General features: G+C 33.1%; 1 protein-coding gene across 27 annotated transcripts in view; it reads left to right on the top strand.

Moving 5' to 3' along the window:
• Nucleotides 1–21,982, top strand: part of ADGRL3 (adhesion G protein-coupled receptor L3) — a 713,052-nt gene that overhangs the window by 269,107 nt on the left and 421,963 nt on the right. For 23 of the 27 annotated variants that reach the window (XM_036226761.1, XM_036226753.1, XM_036226746.1 and 20 more), the window contains one exon: nucleotides 2,339–2,542. The exons of 3 other annotated variants lie outside the window; for them this stretch is intronic. In XM_036226761.1, the coding sequence (XP_036082654.1) occupies nucleotides 2,339–2,542 (204 nt within the window). Of the gene's footprint in view, nucleotides 1–2,338; nucleotides 2,543–12,437; nucleotides 13,254–21,982 lie in introns of those variants that run through there. One more of the 27 variants, XM_016153128.2, reaches the window with a different exon arrangement.

Below are 21,982 nucleotides of genomic sequence, written 5' to 3'. Positions count from 1 at the left end.
TCTGAAATAATTGACCTCTAGTTCAGCAGAGATCACTATTTCCATTTTTCTCTTATCTTGGAATATTCTGATTTCCTAGGAGCATTATTCAATATCCTAAACAGATGCTTGATTGTACCAAAACTAAACTTCTTATCCTGGTTTACAAAGCTCATCATCTAGCCCTTGTTTATCTCGCTAATCTTATTCCAGACCATTCTCTCAGTCTACTATACACAGCTTCATTAACCAATATGCTATTTCTTGAACAGACTAGTTCCAGCCTGAGGCTTTTCCAGCAGCCTGGAGTGCTCTTTACTCCTGATTTTTATATGATTAGCAATTTGAGATCTGTTTAGATTTTACTCCCATAGGTAAGTCTTTCATAAAAACCTAAACAGAGTAGTTGTTGCATGTTGTGTTTAAATTTCTGTAGATTACTCATCTCTATATGGTATTTAAAAATATATTTTTTGTTTGTGTATTCTTTGTCTCTCACATTAGAATGAATGATTCATTAAAGTAAATATTGGTCTGTTTTGCTCACCCAAATCTCCAGCATTTAAAAAAGAACTTGACACATAATAAGAACTCAATAAATATCTGTTGAATAAATGAACAAATAAGCATATGCTCCATCACTCCAAATGTCCTTATATGTTAACTTAGCTGAGGGTGAAATCTTTCATCTTTATTATAACTGAAGCTTGTAGGATAATATAGGTTTATAATATTTTGCTAATTTTGTTTCATAGAGTATTTATAAAGGTGTTAAGGAAAATATGCCTATGTGTATTCATGTAAAAACTTATCAAAAAATAATCACATTGTCATTTTGGGCAAGGAGGAGAGGGATATTTTAGAAGTCAAAAGATCATAAAAGATGTTACTGGATTTAGACATTAAAGGAGTCAATTACTTTGAGATTTTTATTTTTACAAATTTTTTCGTCTTAAAACTTGTTTCCTTCTTTGGCATCTTTTTCATTCACAGAAACTATCAAAATAACATTTAGATTAACATTTACTTAGATATTTTAATACTCATACCTTAAAATGAATTCAAATAAAAATGTTTTAGGGTGATACCTTAGAGTTATAATCTAAAATTTTCATTATAAATGGTTTGCTTGATAGATTTATTAATATAATTTATTTTTTTTCTAAAAGGGCTTTAATGTCTTGTGATGTGGAAGAAAACATGTTTTCATTCTTAATATGCAAATATTTTATATATCAAGAAATTGTAGCACCACCGTATAAACTTCCAATGTTAGATGATTATAAAATTCTCTTGCATTATTAAATTTCTTAATTTCTCTCGCCTCTATTGAATGGTAGCCATATAGCATTATTAGCATGTTTTTAAATGTGCATGTTATAGTATGTTAAAAAATAATTGTGTAAAGCAAAATCTTTTTCTTTGTAAACTATTTCTCTTTCTTTAACAAGGACATTTTCCTTATTATTCCTATTTATTACGCTAGTTGCAATTAGTGTAGAGAAATTGTATATCTCATGTATCAATTCTCCAGAAAAAATTCCTGTGCTTAAATAGCTGTGTTTTTCAAAGCATAGAATGTATGACTGTTTTGTGAATTATTAAAAAAAATCATATGTATGTAATTTTATTTTTTCATTATTGTCTTGGTCTTTCATATTTATTCATTTATGTAATTTGTACCATTTGTCAGTAAAATCACTGTGTATATAAATGGTGAAATGTGTGCATATTCTTTTCACTTTAATACTTATCACAGATCTTAATAGCGTATCTTTCAAAAATTGTTAAATGACCTGAAACATATAAATAAATTTAAAACAACCCATGTCAGTGTAACAATACAATAAACAAAACAAAACTATTTATAAAACACCTCTCTGAAACTTTCTTCACCCATTACCTTATCAAGCTTTTTGTGTATAAATAATTAGTTCAGTAACCAATATTTTTATTTATACTTACAGATATTTGTACCCATAATTTACATTAAAATACTGTGAATCTATAAAAATATAAATAATATTTATATTTTTCAGGTAGCTTTCTTGATTTCATTAACAGTTGAATTTTCTAATCATTGTTAGAGATTAGGATGAGCTTTCCTGCTTACTTAAGATAGTGTTTAAGCCAGATAGTGTTCAACTAATATAGCGTTTAACTACACAGTCATTCACACTAGGACCAGGGAGATAGGATCTCCTCAGCTCCAGGATTGTCTTAGTGGGGTCTGGGGTGGCTGGAGCCAGGGCCTATGGCCTGCAGCAGATTGCAGCCTTGGGAATAGACCCTAGCAGGGATCTTCTGAGGCCATCCTGAACTGAGTGGAGTCTGATGGTACGCCCTGCGGTCCCCGCAGGTGGCAAGCACAATGATCGACATCCAGCCTTTGCTGCTCCGCTGCGACATGCTGAGCGCAGCCCAGGAGGCGCTCTACCACCCAGGCATCTTCTTCAGCAGCCAGCCGCAGAGCGTGCCACTTCTCATCGTGGACAAGGGCCCCGTGGAGCTTCCAGAGGAGTTCGTGGTCCAGGTGCCCAAGGAGCCCAGATCACAGCCCAAGGTGCGGCCAGCGGTGGGGAAAGAGGGCTGGGGGTGGCTGGGCAGGGTCTCCTGGGAGGTTCAGCTCCAGGCAGTGCCCCAAATGTGTCTTTTCATATATTTGTTCTGCATCCACTCACAGTAGCTGAAGTTTGCACTTAGTTGTATCCTAGCCAGTTTAACAATGCATGATTGCTCTACATGAAAGCCTTATAACTTCATAATGTTTGACTTTAAATTTCTGATTGGGTTTGAATATCTTTGCATTATCACAGGATATTTAAAATTACTTTTCATGACAGTTTCAACTCTTGTAGAATTTAAATGCTTGTAAAATACGTTTTAACATTTCTGATCATCTGCTTGCTTGAATAAAAAAGGTCTCACCAATGGAAACTACCAAAATTTGAGGAGATTAATTCTTGGTTAAGAATTAGAATCATTTAGGTATAAAACCTTGTAGAAAAGTGATGACTATAGAAACAACCTAATTTTTTTTTAATGAAAATGTTGGAAAGTACTTTATAGTATTGTTTCTGCAGCTACGGTGAGTGACATCCAGCTCCTAAAGTGAGGAATATTATATAATATTTGGACAAAATTCAATACTATTATTTTCCACAATATTTTATATTTTATTTAAACTTTACATAGTATTTGGACAAAGTAACTTTTATTTTTTTCTCACTAAACTCTATACAGGCACTCCTACTCTTCTAATTCCCCCCAGGGAATATAATATCATAATACATAATTATATATAGACATGTAATATGATGTAATATATATCATATAATATTTCCTATAGTACTTATAATTCTTTTTGTGTGACACACATGAAAAAGGCTAGGAAGCATTTGGCTGGTGGAACTATATAAATACCGAGTCTTGTCCCAAAACACAGTCACCTCTTCTACCTCATAATTTCCTAAAGAGGATATACGTACAAGAAATACTGCCAAAGGAACATGAAATACCGATATATTAGTTGAGCTTATATTCTAAACCCCATTACAGAATTGTCTGATAAAATAAGTTGGGATACTTTATTTCAGTTCGGGATCTAAGGGAGAAACATCATAACTTCATTGAGATTTAAGAGAGCTATAAGAGTTAAACTTAGTTCTTCAACTATAGCAGCTGTATAAAAAGGTTAAGTGTATAGGTGACTTGGCACTCATCGTCACTCTGTCCACTCAGTCACATCATTCAGTCAATGGTCTTCCCATTTAGATAAGTATTTCTTTCTGTAGGCGATAACTAGTTTGTGTGTTTGGGGGTGGGAGGGATTGAGGGGAAGATGAGTACATACACTTCCCTAGAAACATGTAGAATTGACTGCAGTGTGTTCTGAAAATTCAAAGAAAATGCAAACCTTCTTTAAGAAATTTATTTTTTACTTTCCCTATTTCTGTTTTTAAAACCATTTTAAACCTGAAATTCTCTAAATTGATTGCAGTTATATTTTTCCCAGAATGTATTTCAGCAGTCACAAAGTTTTCATTATGATGTTGGCTTTGATTTATATTATAAAATGATAATATAGAATTAATATTAATTTACTCCAATGCATATATATTCATTACAATTTCTAGTACTAACAAAGTAGAAATCCAGAAACAAATTTTAATTTTTAATGAAGTTTTTGATTAATTTTAAATCAATAACTAACATAAGCACATATATACACACACACACATACCTGCTGGTAATTCTTTCTTTTGACAAAAATTTAGAATATTAGACAGAATATTTTTCCTATAGAACTTTACTAAAGAGTTGGCTGATTTAAACATTCTCCAACTTTTAAAGCGTAATAAGATTTTTCTGTATTACTAGCTTTTACTTTTTGCCATGTATGTGGCAGGTTGCAGTGGAGTAATGGATTATAAATTATGTTTTCTACCAATTTATAAATGAGAAAATTATATTCTGTTTTGGACATACATGAAAATGATGGTACAAGGAAAACTTAAGGTGATCTCATAAGTGGAGATTGATATAAATGTCATATGATTTAAAAGGATCCAGCAGAATTGTGTTAATCTCTTATGATGAGACAGTAGTTTTTGAAAGTTGTTTGTGCAAAAATAATTTTATCAGTGAGACAGAGAACAACTGAAGGTCATCTTTGAGTGCTCCATATAGAAAGAATAAAGAAAGACGAATAAGTAAATATTACAGGGGCAAATCTTTCCTGATATAGAAGAGACTACATACAGCTAGAGTGCTTGGGCAAGTATTAAAAATAAAATTGAAATAAGAGATACTGCAATACCTTGAGCTCTTCAAATTGAAAAAGAATGGAAGAATGCAATCAAGAAAATGTCAGAGAACTCCACTTCCCTCTTTCCCTCCCCTTCCACATTTCTAAAAAACAAAACAATAACCTGTTTTGGAAACAGATACTTTAAGATATAGAACACTCAGAAATAAATATAAATAATAAAGATGGTTATTAATGCAATGTGACTGAAAAATAAAATGGATATTACTTTTAAAAAATGTTAACCCTTTTTTGTTCCATAGATAGCCAGACAAGCAAGTGGAAACCCAACAAAAATAGCCATAACAACATAACAAAATTTTTATTTATTGAAATTAAACTTTGCCCTTTTTTCCGTTTACTTTCATTTGACTCCAGATAGCTAATAGTAGTTCTTGAAGGTTAATGAGTGTTTGAATTCATAGGAATTAGGACTTCACAATAAAGCAGCAAAGCATAAAGAATTTAAAAAAAAAATAGTGTTCCCAGAAGACATATTTCTTTTTAACATTTAAGGCTGACAGAAGTCTGAAGGCAGATTGCCCAGTTAATGACTAGATATCAAGAGTTTTCCTTGAAGCTAAAGGAATGTTAATGTATTTTTATCAGCACTTTCCTTTCTTCATGATTTGCATGCAGATGTATAAAAAGTCCATTGAGATGTTCTACAAATAAACCTCCTGCAAGCCACACTTATAGTGTCCAGGGTTCATACAAGTGTCCTCTCAGAATACAGCAAAAACATTTCAAACCTGATGAGTCATAAACTCTACCTTTTGCAAGAGCCAAAATGCTTTACAAGGAGCTTGGGTACTCTATCAGACCCTTTGGAGAACCACAGCAAACTCTACCATCATTTTTTTCTATTTTACCCCATTTTGGAATTTTTATGTTTACAGATGGGAATGCTTTTATAATAATTATAAGCAAGGAGAAAATGTCATTTGATTTTTTTCTTTAAATAAAAGTCAGCCTTTAAAATCAGTCTGAATTATTAAATATTGGAGGAGTCTTTATTTATTCTTGCCTTCACTTATTTTTTTCAACAACACTGGATTTAGTGCAAGTGCATGCTGGGTACTGCACTAAGTGCCAGGAAAGCAAAGATGGAGAATTCACAAACTCTTCATTTCTCAATCATTAATGGGAGACAGAAAGGTAGTACAGTGTGGCAAGTGTTTGCTAGAGGATACGTCTTTCCTGTACCCTAAGTGGCAAGAGCCTTGTTTATAAAATGATAGTGATCACAAGCTTGTGAGTGTTTGTGTGTGTGTGCGTGTGCATGCACATGCACACGTTTGTGTGTGTTATGGACCTTGGATATCAGGAAATAATATTAGGGAATTGTTTTCCCCAATAGGCCTGGCTCTTCTTTGGTTCTCTAACTTTATATCAGCTTTCTTGGCTCATTAACATTATAAGTGACTGTTACCGCAAATGGTACAGCACTCCTCTTAGTGCCAACCATCAACTGGCACTGTCGTCTTGCTTTTTAGTTAAAATTTCCAAGAAAAGGAATTTAATTCCCATTAGGTTATGTTAATATTCATGATCTAATTATTCATGTCACTGGCTATCCCATGACTTAGGCTCACATAGTAGCAATTGTAAAACAGACAGACAATATTGGGAATACCTATTTCAGAGTTGAGTATAGAGTACTATAGAACATGTAGAGGGAACATCTATTCAGTCTTGGAGGGTCAGAGAAAGTGCTCCTGAAGTGACATCTAAGCTCCCAACCTGACAGATAAGTAGTATTTAGCTAAGTGCAGAGGTAGAAGAAGAAAAATACTATTATAAATAGAGAAAACGGTAGAACAAAGGCTTAGTTAGGTACGATTGGAGCATAGAAGTCCAAAGGATAGTTTTTAGACATCAGTCCAGAATGATCTGGAGAAGTGGCCAAGGGTCTAATCAGGATGGCATGATATAACATTATGAAGAGTTGGAAAGGTTTCTTATGGCAGCAGTGTAGCAATTAAATTCATCTTAAAGGAATTAGGTAAGAAGTGACCCGCTGCCAGCATTTGAAGAATGAACTCGAAGCTTGAAGACTGGAGATAAGGAGTTTATTTTATTGATATGGGCAGGAAATGATGGTGACCCTAACTCAAGGAGTGACATTAATGATAATGAGGACCACTTGACATAAGGTAGAAATTCATTGTAAGACAGAAAGAAAACCCAAAGAGGATAACCAAGTTTCTGGCTTAAGAGGATTGCATTATGAATGATTGCATCACTTACTGAGAAAGACAAGAAGAGGCAGAGAAAGTTGATAAGGAAGGATAGCGCTGTTTTCCAAAAGACTTCTCCACATATTCCTTTGAATAGAAACCCAATTATCTAGCCTCCAATTAAAGAACTCATAACTTATATAAAATATACAAATCTAAAAATAATAATTAAAAATGCTATTTGTTGTACATAAGTTATTCTCATCAAAAAGAAAAAAGCTATTACTGTTCTTTGTTAGGCATTCTACTTTAGCTTGGATACAGTAAGATTTCTGCAACAAAAGAGCATCTGCTAGGATTTTCATCCAATCCTTCCTTTTACTTACCAATAATACCTAGCAGCGCTTTAGAGGAGCCAAGATTAGATTTGACTTTGAGCTTTCCTGTGTTCTCCCGAAACAGCTGAAAGAATTTTTACTATACATGTACGTTTGCAATGTATACTTTTCAGTACTATAGCAAAGAGACAAATTGAAGAAAATTAGAACAGTTGATCTACTGGCCTAGATATATTTGGCATTCTTTCAGTTCTTAGTAGAATGTTTCAGGTAAAAATTTGGAAAGACACAGGAGACTAATCTCATATTTGTGCTCATTAACAATGTAACATAGCACACAATTTAATAAAATAATAACAAAAAATAATCTCCATGTGTATTTTGAGAGTACCTCAAAAAATGAATTGACATACACTCTTGCCTAATTACATCTGATTATTAAAATAACAATATCCCTTGGTATATTGTAAAGCAACGCTTTACCTTAAGGAAATGGTTAATGTTCTCATTGGTTAAGAATCTAAAAAATGAAAGCTGCACTCAATAAGCACTTTTAAGTCATAGATCCAAGGCCACAGTTGAAGAGCTTACCTATTTGTACATACGATGGTGTTATAATAAACTAGTAGCAGGGAAAGGGTGGCAAAAGCTCACTTGTCAGGTTACTTGTAACACAATGATTTGAGATTTTCTATACCATGAACTCACAAACATGATTGGACAAGTCGTGGACACTAGAATAAATGAGGAACAGGGAGAGGTAAATGTAGGATGCTTTAAAACCTAAGAATCAGAACATATACATACAGTAAATAAGATTAATAGGCAACACACTTTATCTTACTTCAAACCACATCCCCACACATCTTATTCTTCAACCCCAAGGAAGTTATTTCAATTTCCTAGACAAACCATGACCCCTTCTACATCTTTGGCAAACAATGTTATCTTTGCTGGTTGGAATGTCCTATACGAACTGAGCCCTCTTCAGCTCAGCTAAACATTCAATATAGATTGGTTTGGGTTGATTTTCTTCCTCTTTCACTCATTCCCTAGCCCTATTCTTAACAGAATAATTCCTCACCTCCCTCTGATCCTGAATTAGAGTAGCCTGAAAGTTGGGTGTGTGCATGAGGTAAACAATTTATCTTTACTTCCTTCTGGCTTTTATGTTTTCATTTCATATAACTGATGATCACTGGAAAATCTGAGACCTTGTTCCTCTTAATATGTTTTTAGTAGTGTTATTTATTTTGACTTTGATGAGTTAAATGTCTGGCATGTTCTCATGTTCTTACTCTCCTTACTCCCAAATTTTTGGAAAAGCTGGTTCTAATTTTTTATAATTTTATTATTATATTACTGTCTGAAGTGTGTAGGTAAAGTTTAGGAATTCATGAGGAGGTAAGGAGATGAAAAAACTTGTAACAGAAGAACAGAGATTAATGTTTCTACAGCAATGGAAACTTCTCTGTTTTACAAGCTCAGCTTTGAGGATGTAACCTATTGCAACAGAATGATATAATAGGGTTTTCAAAGTGCTCGTTAGCTTCTCGATTTATATGCAATGCAATATTATTTCAGATAAAAGCCCCTTTTCACATTTATTTGTGTTTTTAGTCACGGTTTACCAGTTCAGAGAAAACAACAGGTCTAACTGATGTACAAAATGCATTCTTTGCACATCACTCTTTAAAATTCTTATGTACATCTTGAGTCATATTTTCATGTGAGAAGAAGGCAATAGGAGTATAGAGAAGTAGCTTATAGTATTGACGTTAAAAAATTAATAATAAACTTTACAGCCCTAAACATGACTTTAAATCATTTGTTTAGGAACTTGTTTCTTTACCAAATGGTGTGAGTACCAGAATGGTGGGGCAGTATTATTGTGTATAGAACATCTGACTTTCATAGATTGGCTTATGTCTGTGTTTTTAGATTCTGCATTATTAAAATAGGTCTATAGTACAGAAATACAGAATTTTGGCCATGCACTCTAATATATATATATATATATATATATATATATATATATATATATATATATATAGTTAATTAAGTTGATATTTTTCCCCATTTATTACTTCTTGAGAAGCAATTTATTTTCTTGGTTATTAGACATATCTGCAGCTTTTACAGCTACAGAGAGGGTAGTAATAATTATAGTTACTATGTGAACTTAGGTGAGAGAAATTTTGGTTTATTTCCATATTTACTGTTTATTAACCATCTTAACCAAGGCCAAGGACTTAGATTTAAAAAGCTTTTGTTATCTCATCTGTATAGGTGATAATAGATGTACATATATTATTGTTGTGATGATTAAGCATCATATATAAATGTATTAAACACAATTAAGCATTTAATTCTTAAGACTTAGTAAGTTATTTACCCCATCTCCTTCCTTCCTTCCTTCCTTCCTTCCTTCCTTCCTTCCTTCCTTCCTTCCTTCCTTCCTTTTTTCTTTTTCTTTTTGGCTTTCTGCTTTATAGTAATTATACCAGAGATATATAATGGGAAATTAAAGAAGAATTTTCAATGAATTTAGCTACTTATTAATATTGGGTTTAGTTTGGAGAAGAGGCAAAGTTATGTTCTAAAATACTGGCTTTATAATTTGGCCACATTCATGGATTCATGGCTTGGGTAACTGAACATCAAATATAAATATTTAGGAGAGAAAATAGTTTAATTCACATATTTGTTGTGCCAATAATATACATAGAACCTTCTAGAAGGCCGTTTTCTTCCTCAAAGAATTACAATCTCTTGCTAGTAACAGAAAGAATAGGGAAACTAGTATGCATTTCACTCTATGATTTTGTGAAATGTGGTATCATTCACGTGCTGTATTTTGAAGAAGGAGGAAATGGCATTCCTGATGTAGGCTGGGGATAGGAAAGAAGGAAAGATGGGTAAAGCTTAGAATATGTAGTATTTTAAACTAACTCTTAAAAGACCTCTTGGATCATTTGCAAGCATAGATGGGAGGTGCTGGGGGAGGGAGAGTGTTACAGGTAATTGAATTATGTGAACAAAGTTATAGTTGGAGAAAAGTAAGTCACATTCGTCAGACTGTGAATAGTCTAGTTTAATCAACAATAAAGACATGAGGAAAGAAGTAGTGAGGCAGGAAGCTTGAGAGGTAGGTTGTAGCCATCTCGTAGGGGGTCTTACATGTCAGGATGAGACTCTGTACATAATTTTGTCTGCAGTGAGATTCTTTGAAAGCTCTTGATCAAAGTTGCAATTTAGAGCCTGTCAGAAATATGTGGAAAATTTTAGGGTAGACAGGGACTTGAAAGTGAGGAGATCATTAGGTTGTTACCATAGGGCAGAAGGTAATGAGTACCTGAACTGGGGAGATAGCAATGGGGATGGAAAGAAGAGGGATGATGTGAGAAATGCACAGAGATTGAATCTGCAGCGCTTGGTTACTAATTGGATGTAGGAGGTGAGTATGAGGGAAGAATCAAAGATGCCTAGGTAACTGGGTGGTACCATTCACAGAATTAGGATTCAAAAGGAAGCTTTGGATTTTAGAAAAAAAAAATGATGAGTTTGGTATAGGAAATATTGAATTAGAGCTGTCAATGTAAAGCAAACTGACATATGAATAAATATCAAGAGAAAAGTTATTGGTATTCAACATAAAAGTGATAATTAGAGCTATTGGGGTTTGTGAAATTGCCAAAGCAGAGAAAGGAATGGGCAAAGAGAGATCTTGGGGATACACTTACATTTAGAGAAGGCAAAATTCTAAGCCATTGAAGGTGATCAAATCATAGGTTGGTACAATTGATGAATTGAAGAGATGTCGCAAACTTTTCTTACATGTTGCCTCTCTAGCAGCCTCTGCTAACGCTAATCCACAGAAAGTTTATACATATATAATAAGATGATGACAGAGCATAAGCTAAATGCATTAGTAAATGAAAGTGCTTTTGATTGTCACTGATGAATTAGTGAGACAGCAATATATCTCAAATGCCCTGTATGTAAATAGAGCACATAATAGAGAATTAGGTTTATGAGTGTATATAATGGAATTGAGAAAAAATGATGAAGTTTAGTGATTTTTTATTTTTGGTATTTCAGTTCCCTGATTCTTTTTGATCACTGGTTAATGGTAAACAGGCTAATGTAGTGCTTTAGTGAACACATTTTAAAAGTACATAAAGCATTTAACAATTTTTATTTCTGGAATGTTGTAATACTTTTTGAGATTAATAAAAACACTAGGATATTTTTGGATCAGACTTGGAAATTAAAAATTAAGCTAAATATTACATATTGTAATAAGCTTTAACTGAATGGATCTAAATAACTATATATAGGCTATAGCAAAAAAAAAAAAAAGAAGTGAAGACTTGTTTAAATATTAAAATCATTTTAAAATTTTAGAATTATACTATGGCAACAATATTTGTTACTAATATGCTTATCAAACTAGCCTTGAAATATGAAAAGAATAAATTAACATTATTTGCAACACAGTTTTTAAACACAAAAGTATATTCACCTTCATTTCTACCTTAAAAAGTAAACACATTAAGACATTTATTCTTTAAAAATCTTAGGATTTCAAAAACAGATTAACTTCTCAATTTTATTTGAAAATATTGGTCTTGTATGAGTAATTTGTTCCCAGTTTTACTTCTGAAAGGAAAGTTGTGCCCTTTGTTCATCTACTATTTCTAAATTTGTTTTCATCTATATTAAATAATGTGACTATTTATAGCCATAGAAAATTAATGTGATTATTTATAATTAGAAGATAATCTAGCAAATTTTTTTGAATGGCCTATGAAGATATCTATATTGTTGGTTTATTTTTTACTTATATTTTATTTTTTTCTGTTATACAAAACTGTTATCGATATTAAACACCTATGACAACATAGTATTATTGAATAGCTCGAGATCTATTTTTACATTTATATCATTTTTAGTTTATGACCTACATATACATAGTACATATCCATAAGCTTATGTAATTACATGTGTGAAATTTAAACAGTAGAAATACTCAAGAAATACATGGATAGAACTCTAGATTAGATGAAAATTGTGTTAAAATCTTTATTTGTATTGTGTCATAGTCAGAGAATATGAATTTTTTGTAAAATCTTTCCATAAATTCAAAGAAAACTATTAATTAAAATTTTCAAGGCTTGTTTTTGGTTTTTGCTTTTCATGCTACATAATATATTCAGCTATTTTCTGAGATAAAATCATGATTCATACTTTGTGTTATGTGGCCATGTGACAAAGGTGTTTTGTTAAGAGCTTTGGTAATCTCATTTTCTGGGCCTTGCCGAATTTAGTGGCTTCACCTCTTATAATTCTTTGTACCTATGCCATGTTCTAACTGTTGAACTTTAGCAGTTGTCTTAGTTTGGATTCTCTCATTACCATGCTCTTCTCCCTTTCTTTGTCTTTCTAATTCCCTGTCATATTTTAGTTCTTGCTATTTGGGGTATGGTGGTAGTGGTAGTGCAATTTAGTGATTAAGAAGATAGTTTCTTGGGCCAGAATGCCTAGCATTCAATCCTGATTCCTCCATTTGCTATATGTGTGACCTCTTCGCACCTCCTTTCTCTAATTTTTCAAATAGGAATAATAGCAGTAATAACTCATTGTGTCATTGTGGGTATTAAATGAGTTAATCCACATCGATTACTCAGAAATTTTTATAGCCTACAGTAAGCAATAAGTGTTAGTTTATTTTTCTCTTTTGTTCTGTTCTATTTTATCCTCTTCTGTATTCTCTAATGTCACTTCTCAGAAGCCTTCCTTGCTCCCTGGAGTCCAGGATATGATAACAATTATACCTTGTCTGTTTACCGATCTGTTTTCCTTCTTAGGCTCTGTTTAAGAACAAAGGCTACTGTGTCTTTCATCTTTAAATCCCAAGAACTCAGAATTGAGCATGCTGTATGCAAGGTACTCATATTTGTTGAATGAATAATAACTTAATTGGATTTTAGACATATGTAGTGTTGTGTGGATATATGCACTATTTAGATATATATACTGTTGTGAAGATCCATAGTTAGAAGGTGCCTGGAGGTAACACAGGTTTACTTTGTTGAACACTCAATCACAGATGCAGTTTATTGGTTAACATGTTGAGCTGCTATAGGTTATGTCTGTGTTTCTAAAGTAGAGAACACATGGGGTTAGAAAAGAGCCATAATGGATGTCACCAAGGGAGGCAGATTTAGAAATGAATAGCTGTCAATCTGGAGGCTTTATGAATATTTAAGAGACATAGTCTTTGCATCCCTTTCGAGGTCATTTGTTCCGTTGTTGTTATTGATATTCAACAGACCTATGTTTCATTAATTCTATAATATATCTGTGGAGTGCTAACTTACTCTCTATTCTTAATACATCTTATGAATTCTGCCTATGTCTATCAATTTACTTGTCTATACATTATGTATGTTTAACACATAAGTTTATCTATTCCATTTGTTTGTCTCTATAACAGATTGAATATTCTCAGTTAAAGCAGTAACTACACATCCCATGTGTTATAGTTAGGCTAACCATATGTCTTGGTTTCCCCAGAGAGACCTAGTTTACACCTGTTGTCCTGCAGTAATTCTTAATAGTATCCTCTTTCATTCTCAAAAGTGTCCTGATTTGGGTGATAATGTATATCACCTTATTATTAATCCACCATCTGCTACTTGTAAAACTATGTAAATTGAGGTAAATTATATACTATTCCATCTACAACATTAGTGGATTGGCTGTTATTTGAAAAGCCCTTGCCAAATCTAAAATTCTTTGACACTTATGGAAAAAATATAGAGCTTTTTACTTCCTTGAGTCTATTCATATGACTAATTTCCATTAAAAGTAGATCTAAATACAAGTTGAATATAAATGTATGCATTAACTACTTTGATATGTGCAAAATTACAGTTTTAATTTGTACTTGGGGCAACATATTTGAGACATCGTGACCACAGAATTTAAAGTTGAAAAACTAAAAGCACTTTTATTAATTTCTTTAAAATGGAGCATATTAAATAAAAGAATTTAAATTATTATACATGGTTTTAAAAATACGGCTGTGAGCTCAACCTATGCTTATATTCCTTATCTATATATTGAATTAAATAGTTGGCAAGGAAAACTGGTTTCTAAAGAAGGTAATGATTTTAGTTTCTATTATGATATATTTCCAGGTGTTCACGAGCCAGTTCTGTAGAGATTTTGAGAATAATGGGAATTAAAGTAAATTCGATCCTTAACAACAGATCTGGATATCACCTGCAGAGAGAAAATCACATAAATGTGTGAATTGTCCTAGAAGGATTTATGTAGATGTAGAAAGGAAGTGAAGAAAATCTGAACAGCATTTCTGACTGTTTTAGCTGGTCATTTGTTCCCTAGATATTTAAAGACGGACAACTAAAAATCTCACCATATAGTGACAGGGTTTGCTCCCCTCTTCACCCCACCAAAAAAAAAAAAAATATATATATATATATATCTTCCCAGAGTATATGGTTATATGAATTGTTTTATTTTAATGCAGTATTGCTTGTTACTTTTTTTTTTTTTTTTCATGGCTAGAAAATTTCATGGCTCAGTGTATGGGTTTGTGAACATCGACTATGGGGAGATAGATTTTACCTTTTGGAATTTTACGCTAATGATGTTATCCAGTTTGAAGAGGGTAAAGTTGATACATTTATTCATTATTCTAGTCTCCCTGTATCCTGCCTAGGTGATCTGATACTACTGAAAAAATGGTAATACCAGCCAGCTGTGGTAATCACAATATTTTTGAAAATATCAAGAAATTTGATAGGTGATTAAATAGCTTGGGCTTGGTAGAAACTTACTCATTTTTGTAGGCATATAGAGAAACAGGAGTATTGAAAATTTATTCATCTTTATATTATTGGCAGTTTCTAGGAATTAGTATAAGTGCAAATAGCTGTACTTGGTGCTTAAGTGTATTAGGGAACCTATCATTCTATCACAGATATGCATATATGTACTTTTTCCTCCTTGCTTATAAAATTCTTAAAGAACTATGTTTTATCATATATTTTTCAGGGTTCTTAATATGATCTGGGTTCATTGCATTTTTCAATACATTTCCTTAATGTTATATTAATTACAATGCAGATAGCAGAGTATTTCTGACCTGTAGACCATCACCTTTGAAAGCTGGTTAAAATATTAGCATACTTGTATGGGACATCACTGACAAGCCTATTAAGGCAATCAAAGAAAATAAAATGAGTGTGCATATTTGTATACATGCTGTTTCACAGACCTGAATCTCAGTGAAATAATCAGATGCTTTGCTCCCACCTTTACCCTACATGAGACAAATTTGCTTCTAGTTTAACTTGCATTATACTAAGAATGCAGTTTCAGTTTTTGCTTCTGGGCTTTGTGGAAGCTGTTTATTAATTCTCTTGGGCTAGTGGAGGGGAGGAAAGGTAAGTATCTTGCATCATTCTGTGGCAGCCTCAGGGGTTCATTCAAGAACCTTAGTGACTTGCTGCGGTGAGAGCAATGAACAGCCCTCCAGTTGGAAAGACATCCTAATTAAAGTATTTCATTTCCTTCATTCATCAGGCATTTACTATGAATCTACTGTATGTAAATAAATGACTGTGTTTAGATAAATAATAGAAATCTGAAGATTTCACTCTTACTCGAGAAGAAATTATAAACCAAAAGATAGGATATAAAATGAAGTTGAGAGGAGAGCAACCCTAATTTAAATTATCATTGAGGGATTTGGGATGGTTGTTGGAAGAGAATTCCCATGTGTGTTGTGCTCTCTGATGTTCTAAGAGTATGCCTTGTTTTTCCTCATGTCTGTATTACTTTGGCCTTAGTAAATTTTTAGAAAAGCAGACAGTCCTTTTTGTCCTCCAGTATAATTTTCGTTAGCCTGTGGAAATGTTATTTTCACTTCCCATAATGCAACTTTAAATATGTAATATAGCGTCTGTATTTCAAATGAAGGTGATATGTTTTCGTTTTCTACCACTTGCATATAAAATAAGGAAAGGCTCATTTTGGCTCCCTGAGTACATTACTTATTTGATTCCATTCAATCTCTTTTATAATACTGAGTAGTTAGCAAGTTAAAACATAATATTTGGCAAAGTTGATGATCTCTTCTCTTAGGAGAGCTGTGGGGATTGGAAGGTGTACCTCAATTTATATGAAGGTCACCAGTTTATACTGAATGTGTGAAAAAGCCAGGCAGTCCGATATGCACAGCTGCATCTAGACGGAAAAAAAAGCCTTGCATTTATAGCCACAACAACTCTGGTTTTATCTTTGAAGTTAGAATAAAAGTTTGTATGACTTGGAGTGGGAAAAAAAATTATCAGCAAGATCATTAATAACTTGGGACTCCGCTTTTCAAGTTACAATTAGCTGCTCAACAGCTGTGACCTTCAAGAGCTACTCATTATTGTTATTCCTGATTGTTCACTCCCACTCTAGAGTTCTTTTCAGAAATAGTTTCGCTGACATCATTGACCCCAGGGGTCAATGTGAGAAATGAGTCTTCAAGCACTCATTTGTAAGTCTTATTTCTGCAGGATGCTCTGTGTGTGTGTGTGTGTGTGTGTGTGTGTGTGTGTGTGTGTGTGTGTGATTTAGCATCTGGTTAATGCCTCATTGTAAATCCAGCTGTTTGGTCATATCCCAATTAGGATAATGGCTATTGGATGAGCGGGCACTCCTGGGAGTAGCAAGAAGATTTAGTGTCCTCAAAAACAGTAAAACTGATGGTAACACGGGCTTCATTTTATTTAGATGTAAAAAAAGAAAAAAAGCTCATGCTTGCCAAACTCTGTCATGCACTGTGTAGCATCTCAACGAATCAGCAGGGATTTTAAACATGCTGTGTGTTTGGCATACACTGCAACCCAAGAGAAACCGGGAATTAGAGAAACTGTAGTGAAGTATGAAATGAAAGCTCAGCTGGAGAGGGTGGACTGGATTATTATGTTCAGCTTCTTTGCCTCAGTTCCTTTAGATATTAAGAACATGGGACCCTTAGGAAAAGGGAATTTGCCTTCTCAAGGTATAGGACATACTCTCTGTGTTCTAAAAGAAGACCTAATTAGAGAAAAGCTATCTGTCATAAAACAAAGAATAAGGCCATCAACAACAAAGTTGATAGAACCTGTTACTGATAAAGACTTTTCTGGCCAATTAAGACTCAGAATTAAATATTGTACTCTTTGAGAATTCTTATCAGTAATATGCATAGAGTATGAAGCTTTTTAACATTCAGCTTTGGTGGTTTCAAACTAAGATTTCAAACATGTGAAATCATCATGATGTGGCAAATGAGATCTTTGGATATAGAACGAGGTGGTTTGGCTTCTAGTTCTAACTCCATTCCTTTCAAACCGTATGATCCTGGATAGGTCTTCTGGCCTATGTGCTTTTGAGTTCTTATCTGTGAAAATGATAGAATTGGGTTAGACTTGGATATGTCAAACTTTTAGGAAACTACAATTCTTGGAATTGTGTTCTCTCTCAGACCATTTGTATTTCTTTATCACCTTCATTTTAACTATCTTCCCTAATTTCACTATTACTAGCCTCAGTGACTAAAGGAATCATTGAATTAATTCTAAATAAGTTACAAAGTCTCTTCCTTTGTTCTTCAGCCTTAGCCTCACTATTATTATGTGCCATGTCTAATACGAATGGTTAGGTTACTTATTTTCTATTTTTTGAAATGTTCATATTCATGAATTTTCTAATATAATAATTTCCAAAGCATAGCTTCACATTCAAATGTCCAGTAAATTTTGCCTAAAAATTACTTTATAGTGATGAGATTTAAACTATTGTTGATACTTTTAGGGAAAAGTACAGATGAGTAATGACAGCAGGAGTAGTAAAAACTTAGTAAAAATATACTATTTTTTAAGCACTTCATATATATTAACATTTAATTTTCATAACCAACTTATAGGCACAATTGTTATTCCTTTTACAAAGAAATAACCTAAGGTACAACAAAATTAAATGACTTATCTAAAGTCATGGCAGAATTGGATTTAAATCCATGGAATATGCAAAAAGTCTGAAATCTTTACCACTATACCATATTTTAAAACACTAATATTGAATGAAATTCCATGGACTTTTTTCAAGGAATCGAAGATTCACATATGTTTTAGACATTTGAATTATTAAACACATTCCTAAAACTGGATTAAATATAGCCAAATCTTGAGGGAGAAGATTTGAGAATATAGCACAATTGTCAAGTTTAATTTATTGTGCTTATAGATTAACTTGCAGTTAATGCCTAGGTTGATTTTCATAAGAAATTTTTTAAAGATTAAATCTATGCATATTAGAAATCTATCACTGATTACTACGACTGATCCGTGATAGAAAAAGGCATACTTGGGTATAGAAAATAAAGTAAAATATACAACATTAATATCACTAGATTTTTATCAAATGTTAAATTTGGTATAGAAAATATTCCCAACAAAAGAAAACACACACACACACACACACAATTAGACACACACCTTTATTCACAACGTAATTAAGATCAGCTGAACTGATCTGGGGAGGTAATGACCCAGAAGCTTGGTAAGCAGAAACCATGACCACATTGTTATCAGAGGCAGAGTAATAGGGGCAGTCCAAAGTTCAGAGAAACTGCCTGCAGCCTGGAGAGTGGAGAGTCATAGGAAATGAAAGGTCCAGGGCAAGATAGGCAGGAGTTCATGGCCCCAGCAGCAAAAAAAAAAAAAAAAAAAAAAAAAAGGTCCTGAAGCAGTGTGACTGCTCAATCTTGACAGTCTTTATTTGCTTCACCTTTGGTGAAAGTTCATCCTGAGGGAACCTGGCCAGCAGGTGAGAATAACTGAAAACAGTTGGCTGTTAGTGAGGGCAGGGGTAGAGCAAATGCTATTTTTCTGGTAGAGGTTTTTTTTTTTTTTTTTTTTTCTCCTGACAGCTGAGCAAGTCACATGTAGCTTACTTCTTTAGCTAGACATTATGATAGTTGTTTTTATAATTCCATGCCTACAGCCTGTCATTCCTATATCTTTCAGGGCTGATGTGTCTAAGGAAAAATAATAAAGGATTGGAAATTAAGTATTGATATTCTTCAGTAAGGTTGATTTGTCCCCATCTTATAACTAAACTCCAATCATCTTGACAGGAATGCTGTCATTGGAAAATAGAAGAGTGCTCTCAAGAAAACGAGGAGGAATAAATGTGAGTTCTATTCAGCCAGATTACCTGGAGAGCAGTTCCTCTGTGCATTTCCAGAGGGTGCTCTCTACCAAAAAAGAGCTAGAATAATTGATTTTCCAAAGTTTCCTTGAGCCTCTGAATTGGCCTTACTTTTCATCAAAGTAAACAATCTATAAAGAAAGGTAACCAACCAGGTAAATAGATATATTAACCTCCCCCCCCCCCCACACACACACTAGTATTTCAGTAGCAGAGCTGGGTGAGTTTCTGAAACCCCTTCAAATCATTTGTCTGTTCATGCCTGTGACCGTATTTGGTGATAATGTTCTGTGAGGTTTCAGCAAATTCATCCAAGCTTTGAAAAAACACTGTTACCAGAAGTAGTAGAAAAGACTGTTTGCTTCTAATAATTTTTGATTTAATTAAATTATATAGATTTTTTTATGTAAGTAAAGATGACAATGTAATTTGAATATGGATATTCTCATAAAAGATTTAAACTAGATGGAGTATCTGAGATCACACCTGCTATCTAGTTACTTATAGATGAGGAATCTGTGGCCAAGAAGTTTCAAGAAACCTCCCCATGATTAATGCTCTGACCCTAGTTATGGATCCCATTTCCATTTCTGATCAAGTTTTTAACAGTTTCTTTACTATGAACACATATACATTTTGAAGTAAAATATTTTACATTTCTTTCTTGTTTAAACAAAAACAAATTTGAAGAATCTTACTATGTTTAAAGATTTACATTATTTCTGGGAATTAAAAAAAAGTAATTCATGTTTATAATAGAATATAGGAAAAATAGGACGATTTTAAAGAAAAAAATATTTATATGTCAACCTGCAAAAGACAACCCCTATGACGACTTTCATGTATTTATCTTTTTATCTATGTATCTATTTCTTCTAGTGCAGTGTGATTTTACTATCATTTTTCCTTTTCAAATAAAATTTCATAAACATCACACTCTTTGAAAATGTTTTACAGCAGTTGCATTTGCATGATATTCCATTTAGAAAGAATCATTTGCTTTCACATGTTCTCTATTTTGTGACATTTCATTTTTACTGTATTTCACTTCTTACTTATCCAGAATGAATACTTAAGATGCTTCTAACTCTTCATGATCAAAGACAATGTGACAGACTTTGTCCTAGATGTCCCTTTATGGATCAGTATGAGAGTTTCCTTGGGAATATATTCCAAAGTAGAATATACACACAGGTAACTTCAGTAAACACTGACAGATTGTTTGTAGATGGCTGCAACAGTTTTCACCTGAACAAACAGGTCAGGAGAGCTTTTTCTTCTTAGCTTCACTGAAGCTTGATTGTAGAAGCCACTTTTTTATTTTGTCTACCTGAGAGATATTAAATAGTATCTTATTGTTTTAATTTGCATTTCTCTGATTATTGTGAGATTGACCATCTTCCTTCAATACTAATTAGTCATTTGGATAGTTCCTTCTGATTCTCATAGTCATTAACTATTTTTCTTTTAGGTTGCCTCCCTACCCCAGGTTTTAAGAACTCTTGATATTAAGCCTTTGCCATTTACAATTGTATAAATGTTTTCTTCTCTGTCACCCTCTAGATAACTTTGGGCAGAACTCTTCCATTGAGATATACTCAGAACATTTCATTTTTTTCCTTTTGTGATTTGCAGGTGTCAGAAACTATTCCTCACCCAATCACAAATATTTTACCTTTTACATTTAGACTAACACTTAGAATTCAAGTAAATTAACCTGAAGTTTTGACATGTTATAAATTAGAAAAACAACATTATTTAGTGGTGCTGTCATTTTTAAAAAAAATACACATTACCAAATAATGCAGGCTCTCTCCAGTGCTTTGTGATGTTACTTCTGTACAACAGGTGTACTCATAGCCTCTTTATTCTCTTTCACTGGTTCATTAGCCTATATCTAATCCAGTATGCCACAGTGAATTTACACTATTTTTTAATACCTGCGGGAACAAGTTTCTTTAACTCTTTTTCAAAATTGGCTTTAAAAATTGTAAAACAGATCGTCAAATTTCTACCCAAACTTTGATTGCATTTTGATTGGAAATTTATTGTATTTAGATTGATTTGTAAAAAGTTAATAAAGGGAATCATACTAAGATCCATTTAGAAATCTAGAAATCATCTTGAATTTTAATTTTTTATTTACCTTTTTCTCCCACTTTGTCTTTAATGTTTGTGGGGCCTAGAATAGAAGTATAAATGGAAGCTACATTTTATGCATCCTAGTTAAAAGTTATAAATCAAGCTATCCCCAACACTCTTCCCACGTTATCTTGAAATCTAGAGGCTAAAGGGTTTCCCCTCCTGTAAGACCAACACTAGTAAACCAGAAGCCAGCACTGTTCTGTTTGGTGTGAAAAGGTAGGAAGCCAGATTCAGCTCAGGATTGACCCAGAGGT

The sequence above is a fragment of the Rousettus aegyptiacus genome, unplaced genomic scaffold (assembly GCF_014176215.1).
Source record: "Rousettus aegyptiacus isolate mRouAeg1 unplaced genomic scaffold, mRouAeg1.p scaffold_m13_p_10, whole genome shotgun sequence".
NCBI classification, from domain to species: Eukaryota; Metazoa; Chordata; class Mammalia; order Chiroptera; family Pteropodidae; genus Rousettus; species Rousettus aegyptiacus.
The sequence above is the reverse complement of the archived record's forward strand: the minus strand, read 5'-3'. Positions and strand labels throughout refer to the sequence as shown.